A 13820-nucleotide genomic window follows, 5' to 3' on the forward strand; every position below is an offset into this window, starting at 1 on the left:
ACAAATATTAAGAGTTAGCATTTGCATATTTACTGCATTTTTTCATTTCCAATTATTCTTTTGGTATATTATTATTTTGTATGCATTTTTATTCTATTTGTCTAAATAACACACAAATATGTTTTGACACTCTAAAATAACCCCATCAAAGATTTTTACATTTATTTAAAAGTTTTCAATAAATGAAACCTAATCACATAAACATAAACACTCATCAGTGAGACTCAATGGTAAATGTATTATTACCATCACTTTGGGGAGACAGCAGTAGTAAAAAAGTAAAGCTTAAAAAATTAGTAAAAGTAATTAAACGAATCTATACCAAAATAATAAACAGCGCTTCAGCCACTGCGCTCTCGAAGACGTTTGACGGAGCTAAAAGCTGTGTTTCAAAAACAAGTGAACCGTTCAGCTAAACAACATTTTTACATAAATGTTGTCTAGGTAGGCAGATCCTTAAGTTTTAAAACCACAGTCACGGTTTCAGCAAGTTTAAATAAAATAACGCAAAACCTGCCGAGAAAACATATAACAGATTAGAAATGAGAATATAGTTGTTTATATCCATTAGATAGGTTCAATAAAGGCCTAATATTAATTAATTTAGTCATAAGCGGCCTATTAAGTGAAGGTTTAGCATGCTAACGTCATCAGCTGATAGACGCCGCTCTATTACTGCCTTTTTTACAGCACCATTCACATCTTTAGCACGAATTCAAATGGCAAAAATTCAGGCATTCTCATTTCTAACTATATGTAAAAAATAAGATTTTAGAGTTGTTTTGAGTTCACGTAGAGGTTAATTTTGAGGAACTGAGTTATATATATTTTGCACCCAAACAATTTTTGGCCTGTTGACTGCAACCTCCGAGATGAAATTACTTTGTCATAATGTCTACCGCTCACTTAATGACAGGAAAAAATAAAACGCGCTTTCCTTTACGTCTATTTGAACGTTTTACGTTGAAGGCAGTATTTTTTCCCATTCAGAAATGACTAAATTAAGTACATTTTACATGATAGAGTACAGAATTCACGTTCACTTACCTGCACAGATCAACCAGACTTAAGCCGGAAATACCGCCCCATTTCAACCTGTGATTGGTCGATGGGTGAAAAGACGCCCGCTGATTGGCCGATTTATATGTTGTTTATTTATTTATTTATTTGCGAGAGACGGGCTAACGAGTGAAAGTAAAAAAATGTAACTTTGCAAACGAGTTGCTCTTGTTTACTTGTTTTAGGTCATTGTATACATGTTACAATAGACATAGTCACGTATTGGGTGATGTCACGTTTAAACCTAGAAGCCGATTGTAACTTAGCCCAATGTCACATTTTGGTTTGTTGTCATTCTTTTATATGGGTTCATAAATGTCACCTAAAGTATATGACACGAAACTGTTGTTGTTATTGTCGCTGTATGCGTGGAAGCACATACATATCCTTCTCTAATCTAGTATACAAACGCGAAATTATTTGTTTTGTCTTTATTATTCGACACCCTCTATACTCGATTACATGTGAGAATAGGCTCTAAATACAAAGGCTGCAAACAACACCTGACCTTTTCATACATCGAGGGTGATCCCATTGTATTTATTATGGTTAACAGTAGTTTCTGTACTTTAAATAGTATTTAAAGGGAGAACATGGTTACATTGTTAGAAGGTTTTTTGAATATTCCATTTCCACTTCAATGATCACATCAGTACTGTTCAGTCAAATTATTTATTCTATTACCTTTAATTCCTTAAAATGTACAATAAGAAGCATTTAGCAGAGAGATCAAAAACATTTTATAATAATAAACATGTTCTGGTAAAATAAAATCCATGAAAGATACTTTGTGCACACGTTCATCTGTATTGTCCTCAACAGCACCAACATTTCAGAAAATTGTCTCAAGTCTGACCACTGGTCACTGTGCCATATAAATGTACGTTGTTAATTTGAGCAATATGACCTGGTTTCCAAAAATAAAGGTCCATTCAAATCCTTGACCAAGGGAGATGGGGAGAGAGCAATGTTTATCAAGGAAACCACTCATATAGCAATGTGTCACTTAATCAACAATTTTCCAATCAGTGCATTGCAGCTGGGAGAAACATGTGGATGTTGTAACGCCATCTTTTCATTAGGGTGAGTAGGAGAGTGATCAGTTGCACTGACGAACACACAAAAGAAATAAAATCATAACATATGAAGGCTTTGAGTATCACTCAAACACAAGGCCTACGGATCAGTTTTGAAATGTTGTACCAGAACTTGCACTTCCCTTATATACCTTTCGAAACCAATTCTTCTGAACAGATGGCAATCTGATAGAAGATGAGCAGTTTGCATTTAACTATAAAGCCAGATTCTTTTACATCATATGTAGCATCTTTCTTGAAAGTGCTTCTTTCTCACTGCAGGTAAGTTTCATGATGAAAAAGGGAGGTGAGAAGAATTAAAAGACTACCAACTCTTACACAGGTCTTTATTCAGAGACAATGCTGATCAAATAACATAAAAGGCCTAAGCATTAAGACATGAACATCCATGAATGTGTGTGTGGCTCTCTTTTCGAGTCTTAAATAGTCCACTGACATTGGCAGATGTGGGCAATTTCAGCTTGAACTAACCTTGAATTTTTCAAGGGACTGTGTTTGCGATAAGCGAGACAGGACCAGAAGATCAGACTGATGAGAGACTGCTAAGGCATGATGACAGGAAGGTGGAACAGTGATGGGGAGAAAAAAAGGCAAGAACGAAGGACAAAAATAAACCGACAGAAATGAGGAGGTACTGTTTTTAGCAGCAGTTTGTTTTCCTTTTTTCATCTTCCTCCTTATTCAGAGCTGGAGTCTTTGCGTTGCCCCCAGATTGGCATTATTTCAGAGTACAAGTCCAGAGTGATGTCAATGGGGCTACAGAACCTCATCGCTCTCCGTGGTGTGAAGCTGTGTGTCATCAGCGTCTGTCATACTGCTCTCCTGTGACTCTTCCACTTCCGCTGCTGAGACCAACAAGTAATGTTACGCAGTGTGCAACAACATTTATCCTAGATAGTTTTTTAAGAATAAGAGAATTTTGCATATATAAAGATGGCTCCCAAAAAAACACATTGCTCCAAGGTAAATGAATGTTATAATGAATGGTACAGAACTGTATATGCATAGTAATAAAAGTCACTGGTTAATAGACTTACTTGAATAATAAGGGTAGTCATCTGGAGTGACAGGTTCATCATCATCTGGGAGGTATCGCTTATCTATGGCCTCTTTGATTTGATTGTTTGCCCCTTTGGGGTCCAGGTCCATAGCCCATGAGAAGTTCATTAGTGCAAGATGAGTCTGGCCAAGCTTCTTATAGACCTATATATGATCAACATGAGTCAACATTAAACTGATGAGCATATTCAGCATATATCTGTAGTACAACATAAGCAGAATTCACATTTAAAATAAAAATATAGAGTTGACTTCTGTATGTACCTTTCCTATTAAGAAGTAAACAAGGGACTCTTTGGGCACTATTTGTTTCAGCTCCTCAAGCTCCTGCAGAGCCGCCTGTGAAAAGTAAATTAGTCATCAAATTAAAAAAAGGTTTTGAAATACAAATGACCACGGCTGGGTTTCCCGAAACCTTTGTATCACTACGTCGTTCTTAAGAATATATCGCTACCACTCTTAAGGTATTGACGTAGCGTTAAGAAGGTTTCGGGAAACCCAGCCCAGTTCATTTATTTTGCCTTTATATGCCTAGTAAAATACAAAAACGTTCCATGACAATAACTGATGCATACCTTGTACTTTTCATTGGCAAACAGAATAGAGGCCCTGTGAAATTTGCATAGCGGGTTTTTAGGGTCGATGCTAATGGCTCTATTAAGGGTCTCTAGTGCATGGTCCGATTTCTTCAAAGCATGCTGAACCTGAGACGGAACACATAAGAAAGAATCAACAAAACAGCACCAAAAAAGTCACAATATATCTTCCATGCAACTATAGTCAACAGATAAACGCTTTAGATTTGAATGTATTGACAATATTGAAGAGTTTGGTTCCAAAATGAGATAACTGTTTTTAAACATTTAAAAAAAAAACATGTTTTTGTATTGTGCATTCCAATTAATATAAATCAAACTGCAGTTGGTTTGTTTTGATTTAAGCCATATCAACAACAAAAAATACAGCTAACTAGCACAATAAAAACATCATAAAAAACATGATTTTTGATTTTTTTAATGTGAAGCAGCCATCTCATAGTTCTCACCACTCCAATATGACAGAGCAGCACAGAGCTCTGAGGATTAATGCTCAAAGCCTTCTTGAAATGAATCTCAGCTAAGTTAAACTTCTCCTGCTTGTAGTAAATCATTCCCAAGCCATACCTATAATAAAAAAATACAAGATTGAGACAGGATTAGCATGATTTACTGATCTTCCAATAAAATAAAAGCAAAGTAGAACAAAAATGAGATTTAATACCACAGATTCGTTTTAAAATAAAGAAGTTATTTACCAGGCATTATAGTGACGTTTATTGAGGCGAATAGCATTGCGGAAGCAGCCCAAGGCTTTCTCCAGCTCTTCTGTCAGAACCAACTCGTGGCCCAACAGTGTGTAAGCATATGCAAAGCTGGGGTCCACCTGAATGGCCCGTGTGAAAAACTTTATGGCAATGTCATGCTCCCGCTGTAAGCTAAAACAGTTACCGGCTACACACCATGGCTGTGCACAGAGAATAAAGAAAGACCATACATCAGAAAAACAGGAGGTGAGTACTGAGTAATACACATGTCTAATACATCCTGATGCTAGTTGACTTACTTCTGGTGAGTTTTTGTCCATGTCAGTGAGATCTTTCGAAAGGGCGGAGAGAGCCACATCTTTCTGCAGATGCCAGAGTGTTGTGGAATAGATCTCCATACCTTCTACTCTATAGCTTTCAATACGCCGCACTTCAGAGAAAATCCTTTCCGCCTGGGAAAGAGACACAAAAATACCTTCTAGTCCCAAGACATGCTCCTCAGCAATTCACTGTCAGAATTGTTTAATCAGAAAACAATGTGTGCTAACATTTAGGGAATTTTCTACCACTGGTCCTAAATGTCACTTAAGCAGTCTCTGGTCTCACCTGCATGTATTCTGCCAGTTCAAAGTGTGCCCGTCCGATCTGGCCCAGCACCCAGCCCGTGTTGTAGTGATGTGAAGGCAGCTGGCTCAGGATGTTAATGGCTTCTCTGCAATTATAGGAGCAGAGAGCGAGATAGCCCCTCCCAATGTCACGCATCAATGTCATCAGCCCATCTGAAGAGAGGAAAAACAGTAAGAAAACAACAGCTGTATATATATAATTTAATGTATGTTAATATATCAAGTATGTTAAGTAGTGCGTAACAGCAATAAAAATATGTTACAATGATTTCTCATGAATTGTCCAAAAAAGCTTCATTTAGTCATTTTAGGGTGAACTGACACTGACATTGGCAACACACTCTTGGCTAGTGTGTTAAAAAGCGATATGGATGATATCTAAATAAAACTGTAATTAATTCTCACTACGTCTACATATTAAAATTCTTAAATTTATCTTAAATGTATTTTGCGATCATTTAAAAAAACAAGTACACTCGGGTACCTGCAGCAGCCTTCTGTAGATTAAAGGCCTGGAACTGCGGTGAACTAATGTTGCCTTTTCCCTCCGTTATGGAAGAGTCCAACTTGAGGATCTCAATGCTCTCATTCAGGTTTGATGGGGTGATTCCTCCCTTACCCGTTTTTGTTTTTATTTTTCGGTTGGGAATCTTGGTGGGAAACTTCATTTTTAGCTTCTTGCTGTTTTCCTGTTAAATTCCATCATCAAGATTAATTTATTTATCTCTGACCGGTGACAAGTCAATGTTAACATCTCAAGTCAAGCGTATGTATAAATGTGTGTGTAGAGGATGGTACCTTGGCAGTGGAGCTGGCACTGGTAAATAGTCTTGAGCTCCGCCGTGGCTGCACGTTAGGTGGAGCAGCGATGGTTGGGCTCAGCACTTGCGGTGTAGTACTACAAACCAAAGAGAGACACAACAATAAAAGCCATGTGAGTTAGTTGGTATTCAAGGATCAGATATTGGCAAACGTTCCTCAAAAGTAGATAGAATTTTCCTGCATCCATGTTTTATGTGGCACACACCTGGTCTGCGGGGCAATTGTCAGAGTTTGGTTAAAAGGGTTTGGAATGACCTCTCTGCTGTTACCGCTCTGTGCAAACACTGACTTCGTACCCACTTGACTGATTCTACTGACGGCCTGAAATAGAGAAAATTCTATGTCATCTACCTATAACACCTTGTTACAACAGAGATCATATATTTTGATAGCCTGTTTCAATAGACATCATTTATTTTTCACAGCTTGTCTGAACAGACATCTACTTCTAACAGCTTGCATAATAGTGCTTTGTATTAAAACAATACACTTTATGAACAGATTGAAATTCAATTAAAAATTATTATTATGCCTGTAACTGTCTGGTGAACAATGCAAAAGCAATACACAGACAACATAATCTTTCAAACAGATTATTCCTATGTACAAGCTGCTATGAATAAAGCAGGTTAACCTTCTTTGGAGGGCCAGGCGGTGGAGGCGGTTCCATCCCAGTCCCACTGTGACCGTAGTTCTGCAGGTAGGTGGGGTCCCCCGGGCTCGGCTCCAGAGGCAAAATTCCAAAACTGCACAATTTAATAATAATTACCGAAATGAAAACATCTAACAGCTGAGACACAAGCCTTAGGTTTCTGAGATGAGTGAGGTGATTTTTACCTTGGTGTGAGGGGGCTGAGTGTGGCACCTAACAAACAGCGACCACTCTTGGGTTTGTTTTGGACTTGCTTAGATAGCAGTGAGCCACTGCTGCCCAGTGGCATTGAGTCTGGCGAGATGACTGAAGAGTCGATGTAGGACAGAGAGGAGTCTGTATTCAGTGAGTACTTTGAGTTAGAAGATTCTAGATTGAGGCGATTGAGCTCCTTAGAGAGGAAAGAGAAGAAATGCCATAACATGATTATAGAGAGAATTCACACTCATCCATTTCAATCCCATGCTAACCCATTTCGCCAAATAACAACACTTATACCCAATGCAAAAATATGAATGGGTTTAATTTAAAACTGGGTAGCATACCAAACAGCAGGTGCAGTCCCAAAGCATACAAGTACCTCCCTATATAAGATATTGAAAAATGCATGACAGACCAAAGAGTGGACATACCAGTGTGTCCTGGGGAGTCTCCATCAGGACCGTGTCGACTTGCCGGTGACCCATGTTGTTGCTAGGTGTGTGTGCAGGACTGATAGGGGGAGGGGGGATACCTCCACTGAAATTCTGCAAAGAAGTCAATCTGAAGATCTGTTCTGGATCCGGTCGCTCCCCTGCAGCACAGAAAACAAAGTCTCAAACAAATGATCAAGCTCCCCCTTTCCTTCTGTTGAGTTCCTTGGATGATATTATTTTATGACAACCTCATAAGTGATAACATTTCAAAAGCAACTCACCGATCTGACAGAGAGATTCAAACGGAGACCACAGGAAAGGGTTTTCGCTCATGCTCTTTTGGTAACATTCAGCTCCTTTTGCCAACCGATCTGTTTTGCTGTGAAAAGCAAAGTGGAATTTGTTTTGTGACTGATCGATTATGAAGAATGGACAACAATTTAGGCATGAGAAAGAAATGGCAGATAATCATGCCAAACTAATTGTGCATATGAAACACGTTTATTATTTGGTGTGCATATGAAACACGTTTATTATTTGGTGTAACACTTCTGAGGTTGCACGCGGCTTAGATCTGTGTTGTCATTATGGTTGTATTAACATGACACTTTCACATCGCTGCGGCTCATGGTTCAAATCACAGGCTTATAACCAAAGTGGAACAGCAGCTTTCATGATCAAAAGTGTGTGAGATTACTAAAAACACAGTATCCCAAGCCAGAGACTGAACGTGTAGTAGAATACAAACACAAATGAAGCATGCTGCACATGAAGGCTATGCGTGTATTTACTTCACATTCTTTTGCCATTTTCTAATAACCCCCCCAAAATGCAGACGCTATAAACTCCAGGTTCAAAGAAAACTCTGACTGTAATAGAAGCATACTGTCCAAGTGAAAACCAAAACACTGTCTGCCTCTCAATCTACAGGGCTCTAGACTAACTTTTTGCACTGGCTGCACTGGTGCGCCTAACTTTTTTTCTTAGGTGCACCAGCACAAAAGTTAGGTGCACCCAAATTTTCAACCGCATCACATTTAACACCGCAGTTTTACCAGTTCACTTTTTTTTTTTAATCGCTGTCCATATAGGCAAAATTGACTTGTAAATGATTAACTAACAATCTGGTCAATATAATGTTCTTTATTTGAAGCACAATTCTATAAGAAAGGTAACTTACTGAAAAAGTGTTGGTGCTTAAAGTGCTTCACTGAACTGAAATTTAAACTTAAAACATCTCAAGATAAATGGACCAGGGCTTGACATAACCTGGGAGGTTGATGGCTCCGTGTCAGAGCATTGCTTATGATCAGGCCTTAACTTAACATTATTCACGAAAAAGTTGTCAATCATTCTTTTCATCTTCTCTCATCATCCGCGGCTACATCCACTCTGTTTAACTGACAGCCTATAGGCTCCTCACCTCTCTGTCTGACTGCAGCACACGCATTTTCACACGTACACACCAGAGGTTGCGCTAGACTTTTTTATTGTCTGTCATTTTGACTGACAGGTTCGTAAAAAATCCGTCATAATCTATTATTACCCGTCACTATGGTGCAAGGTGGCGTTAGGTGGTAATTAGTATGTTCGTGACGTCATCACGCTGTACTTGCGTCTCGGAACTTGTTGTATTTTAATACAACTGAATGCCCAATAAAGCCGTTGTTGTTTATATTCATCTATATATTTAATGTTTTAATGTTTATGTTCATATGTGATTCGATCTGGGAAAACCCAACACATGGTGCAAATTTATATATTAGTTTTTGATACCATATTCAAGCCCTTTCCAAATCAGTTTTTATTTTGCTCACACCTTGTGTATGTAACAAAAGTTATGGCTGAGGTCGGCTGAAGCGCTATGATTTTCAGGAACGGAATTTGGAGGAAAACGGGTTTAAAGTTAAGTGATGAAAATAAAAGCACAACAGTCCAGTATCACAAGTAAAAGTCACAGTGGTAAAAGATTTACTCTAATAACAATTTAATAAAAAAACATTTCCTAGTGTTAAAGTCTATAAACATACTGTACAAAACCATTTGAATAAAATGAAAGTGAGGAAAATGGTGCAGGGCACACTTAAAGAACGACAGCTCTACCATTATAACTACACAAGGAAACTAGCAAACATTATGGACAACAACTAATAAGCAGTGAAGCAAGTTTTACGTTGTTTATCATGTGCATAGTGTCTGGACTTTTGATCATCCCTTGTATGTTTTGCGATCGCGGTCCAGCTCGCATGAGCAGCGGACCAGGGATAACTCCCGGTGCTGCAGACGGGGAGCTCTGCCATCTCACGAAAACATTGTATAAAAAACTTTGCATGCATACACAGGACTGGCGGGAAATGTGCATTGATACTCCTTCATTCTTCATGTTATGTGGTTTACTTTGATAGGTGTCCCAGCGCGACATCCGACGAGTTTTCCCAGATCGCATCACATATGTCTAGTCACAATGACAGGTGAAAACACGCACATCCCTTCGCGAGCATATCATGCTCTAATGAAGGGAAACAGGGAGTTACAAATTGCCCTTATTGTAATCCGTCAAAATGACAGACGGACGGCCTTCAGATTTTTCCGTCACTGGTAAAAAAAAGAGAATTTTTCGGTTAACGCAACCTCTGGTACACACACGTACAGCAAAATCTGGACCACGGCCAATCAGAGGGGGTCCGCCCTTCACTATCTCTGATTGGTTTAGACCACGATATGGGCCTAATGTGTGTCTGTTGTTGAATCACAGGGAGACTTTCAGAGTCGCGGAGACTTTTTTTCTTTTTCTCCCTCGAACGGCTGGTCGCATGCCGTTGCCATTGCACCTCAGATTTTTTTTAGTCGCACCATTGAGAAATAAGGTCGCATCTAGAGCCCTGATCTATCCCAAATAAAGTGCTTTGGTACTAGGACAGACCATCCACCAGTTAAACAACACTCAGATTAGCCAGCAAACACTACTGCCTCTCACTATAGCTGGGGTTTCCCATAATCACTCTTAAAGCAGATATAAGACTCTCTTCTCAGCCTTAGAGATATCAGTAGGTAAATATTTTGCATACTAAAAGAAATGGGAGCTCCTCCTAACAGAGAAAACTCTCTGCAGCTGCAAACAGGCTTTAGAATCGAGGCAGGAAGCAAACGAAGGTCAACTTACCAGTATATTTGCCCGAGCAGTGCCAGTGTGAAGCAGGCAGAGTCTCCAAACTCAGTAATGATGTCATCTTGGCTCTTCTGTTTGTTTAAGACTCCTCCGGTAAGGATCTGTTCCCCCTCTGCCAACCTGCCACAGGAAATGCAGAATTAATAAATGCCTGATGCGTTGTTTGTTTTTATAAAGGATGTGAAGCCACTTCGCCTTGCTGCAGGATTCACGGTTAATGAGATCTGTAGCTTTAAATCTAATTCATCCTTTTGAATGACATCCTCACTATATTTCTGCAGTGTACTTCATCCTACCCTCAGTATGTTTCATTAAATAAGAAGTATGCTTCTTGGCTGTGCGACCCGGCTTATTACACACTAACACAAATCATTTCTAGGCATAGCAAGGGATGGCAAAACTGATCAATACTACAATAAAAATATGGAACAATACTGCAACAAATAAGTTGCAGTATTGCAACAATACTGCAACAAAACAGCACATGTATTGTTGTTGTGTTATTGAAATGAGTGTCGAGACTCTAAAAATCACTGGTACAGGTATCAACTGCATAGACTTTCAACCATGACAACCCTACAGTTTATGGACATGATGACAATTATGAGTTATGGTTATTTCAAGAATGCATAGTCCCTCATACTTGCTCAGTTCCACACAGCACTTGGCAAGGAGATATTTGCATTGTGGCGTAGTGCAGCTGTGCCCTTTCAAAAGGTGGTAGGCTTTGTATGCTTTCCCGGAGCGGTAGTAGCATGTGGCAAGCAGGAAAAGTGCCTCTTCTGAATGGACTGTTAGGTGGAAAAAGAGAATTATAGACAACCTTATAAGTAAATAAATAGACCGGATAGTAATTGTCATATCAGCATGGAATCCATTTACAACATTACAAAACATTCCATCCATTTTGATGCATAATAGAAATAACACAATTTTCTCTATTAAAAAAAAAAAAACCATACAGATTTCATTAAAGGGCTTTATGAATAAAACCATTGCCTAGCAGCAGGACAATCCAATAAAGTAACCTTGACAGATTTTTTAAAAGAGCATAGGGAGTATGTTGTGTCTTCAATGCATGTATATTGTCTTATACGATCACTACATCCCGAAATCAGTGATTTGATTTGACTACTGTGTACATTTGGTCCTTTATACCAAAACACTACAAACTTACACAAGGACAGAGAGAGTGCTGCACAGTACATTGACAGACTGGATCAACAACACTAGAAGATCTCATTTTGGCTATAGCCTGCAATACCAAAACCTCTAAATAATGCAGTGGCGTAAGATAAATAAACCACTATAAGTTTTATTTTATCTGAAAAAGCTCTCACTTGGATGAAGGTTATTACACACAGAGGATGCAGCATGTCTGTGACGAAAAGATTTGTATCATTACCCTCAGCATAGAGCCTCTCTGCCAGGAATACAGCATCTCGGTAGGCGTAGTGGTTCAGAGCATGCCAGACAGCAGCCTATGGACCAAAACAGATGAATCTCTTATTCGTTTGATACACATTATTTAAAAAAACGATGCATTATGCAATGTGCACACTAGATTATGAGGTGATGGGTGCATTAACAATAATATATGAATTAGTTCATTCCTATTAAGGCATTTTATTAACAGTTTACAGCAAGTATACACTTCTGATCATCTAAAGTAAAAATGATGCGAGATAATATTGTTTTAATGCAGAAGCATCTTTGAGTTGGATTTTGCATTAATGTGGTGTTAACAATGGACTCTGATTTTAGTTTGCGATAACAAATAGCTATAAAATAAGGCGTTCATTTAGTCCAACACCCGTTTTAATCGTACAATTCAGTATTTCCAAAGGATGCTAGAAAAGGAGAGTAACCTGCTGAGGATGATTGACAGATGCATTTTGGACACAAGAGGTACTAATGATTGTCCAAAAATACTGTTTAGGTAGACACCTCACTATGTTTCGAGACACATACACGATGCATGCATCGTGTTTGCATCTACACAAACATGACTTTTTTTGTCTATCAGACACACAGTTTTAACATTCTGATCTCGACAATCCGTTACTTACCTGACAAACACCCTAATAAATTACCTATAACATCTGAGTGTTATGTCGACCTATTAAAAACTAATGAACAACAACCTTTAAAAATCTAGAAACTCAGCGCACAAGGCCGTTACATGTATATTTTATATCTCATATTCTAGGCCGTTGATCAACCCCAGGACTGCTTTTCCAAAACACTTTAAATGTAACGTTACTGGCTTATATTTCTCTAAATGAATCGTCTGTATGTTGATATCAAATTTCTCTCTGAATAGCCAACTCAGTATTTCGTAAATATCCTCACACCTAAAGATATTGATACACAAGCGTCAAGATTAAACATCACTAAAACACCAGTAACCAGGCAGCTGGCTAACCTGCAACACATTAGCTTTCACGAAAACTACAAACAAACTATCCGTCCTGAGTTGACAAGCACATGATTTTGTAAAACGGGAATTGTAAATAAACATGAAATAAATACATCGCATTTTAAAGAGAATGTTTTGTGTAAGGTAAAGGGCAGAGGCCGTTAGCATTAGCCGCTAACTGAGGCCGCGGTGTAGCAGCGCTCAATCATCCGGTCTCACGCGCTGGACAAAAGTCTTCTGCCGCGACTGTGACAGTAAAGGACCGCTTCAACATTTAGCCTAAATACCTGGACAGGTTCCTGCAACACCGTCATTCCGTAGCCAGGCTCCTCTTCACCTCCTTTTTTGGTTTCTTTGCTCCGTCTTCAGTCCCTTTCTTAACTCAGAAACCACTGAAGTAGCAAAACTAGCATCGAAGATTTGAACATTCCAACCGTTATCGGCGAATCCGGAAATACCCGAGCACAACCGATTCAAATAGACTTGTTACGATAAAGGACGAATCATATCGGAAACAGCCGATGAAAGAAAGCTCGTGTCGAACGCATAAAACGCTGTCAACAACACACAACAGTGTAATAAAGTACACATTTCAGAAAATAAGACTTTTTTAAATTTACGTAGACCTTGTGTTTTTGTTTGTTTGCAAAAATAATAACTTAAAATATTAGAATACAAACAAATAACTATTAATAAATGTTTATTGTCTAAGTGCTTTAAACATAATATGTTAAATATTTGCATGGTATTGCATAATTTTTATGTAGGCGACCCTACATAGTTTCCATATTTAATTTGCAGTGAAGTTCCAAGTGATACTTGACATGACCTTAAACCAAGAAAAAAGTTATTGAATTATTCATGAGAAAATTGATGTTTTACTGTTTCATTAAACATAAATCATTAAAAAATGCATAGCTGTAGGCAGCAACTACAAGGCTAAGCACACGCCATGCTCAATAGTCAGCTGCAAATATGA

The 13820-nt window shown here is 38.5% G+C and overlaps 1 protein-coding gene across 2 annotated transcripts; it reads right to left on the bottom strand.

Annotated features, from left to right (window-relative positions):
* Nucleotides 1-2465: 2465 nt before the first annotated feature.
* Nucleotides 2466-13302, bottom strand: cdc27 (cell division cycle 27). Of its 2 annotated transcripts, none has more exons than XM_057347113.1 (19): nt 13129-13302; nt 11828-11903; nt 11066-11213; nt 10417-10542; nt 7535-7632; nt 7251-7411; nt 6804-7009; nt 6601-6712; nt 6172-6287; nt 5943-6042; nt 5629-5833; nt 5125-5297; nt 4818-4970; nt 4510-4718; nt 4261-4378; nt 3791-3919; nt 3480-3554; nt 3194-3359; nt 2466-2998 (listed from the first exon to the last, which is right to left on the bottom strand). In XM_057347113.1, the coding sequence occupies exons 1-19, from the start codon at nt 13153-13155 to the stop codon at nt 2913-2915; spliced, it is 2484 nt and encodes an 827-aa protein (XP_057203096.1). In that variant the 5' UTR covers nt 13156-13302; the 3' UTR covers nt 2466-2912. The 2 variants fall into 2 exon arrangements, with proteins under 2 accessions (XP_057203096.1, XP_057203095.1); XM_057347112.1 differs by having other exon boundaries at nt 2466-3001.
* Nucleotides 13303-13820: the final 518 nt, after the last annotated feature.

Source organism: Triplophysa rosa, linkage group LG11, assembly GCF_024868665.1.
Source record: "Triplophysa rosa linkage group LG11, Trosa_1v2, whole genome shotgun sequence".
Taxonomy (NCBI): domain Eukaryota; kingdom Metazoa; phylum Chordata; class Actinopteri; order Cypriniformes; family Nemacheilidae; genus Triplophysa; species Triplophysa rosa.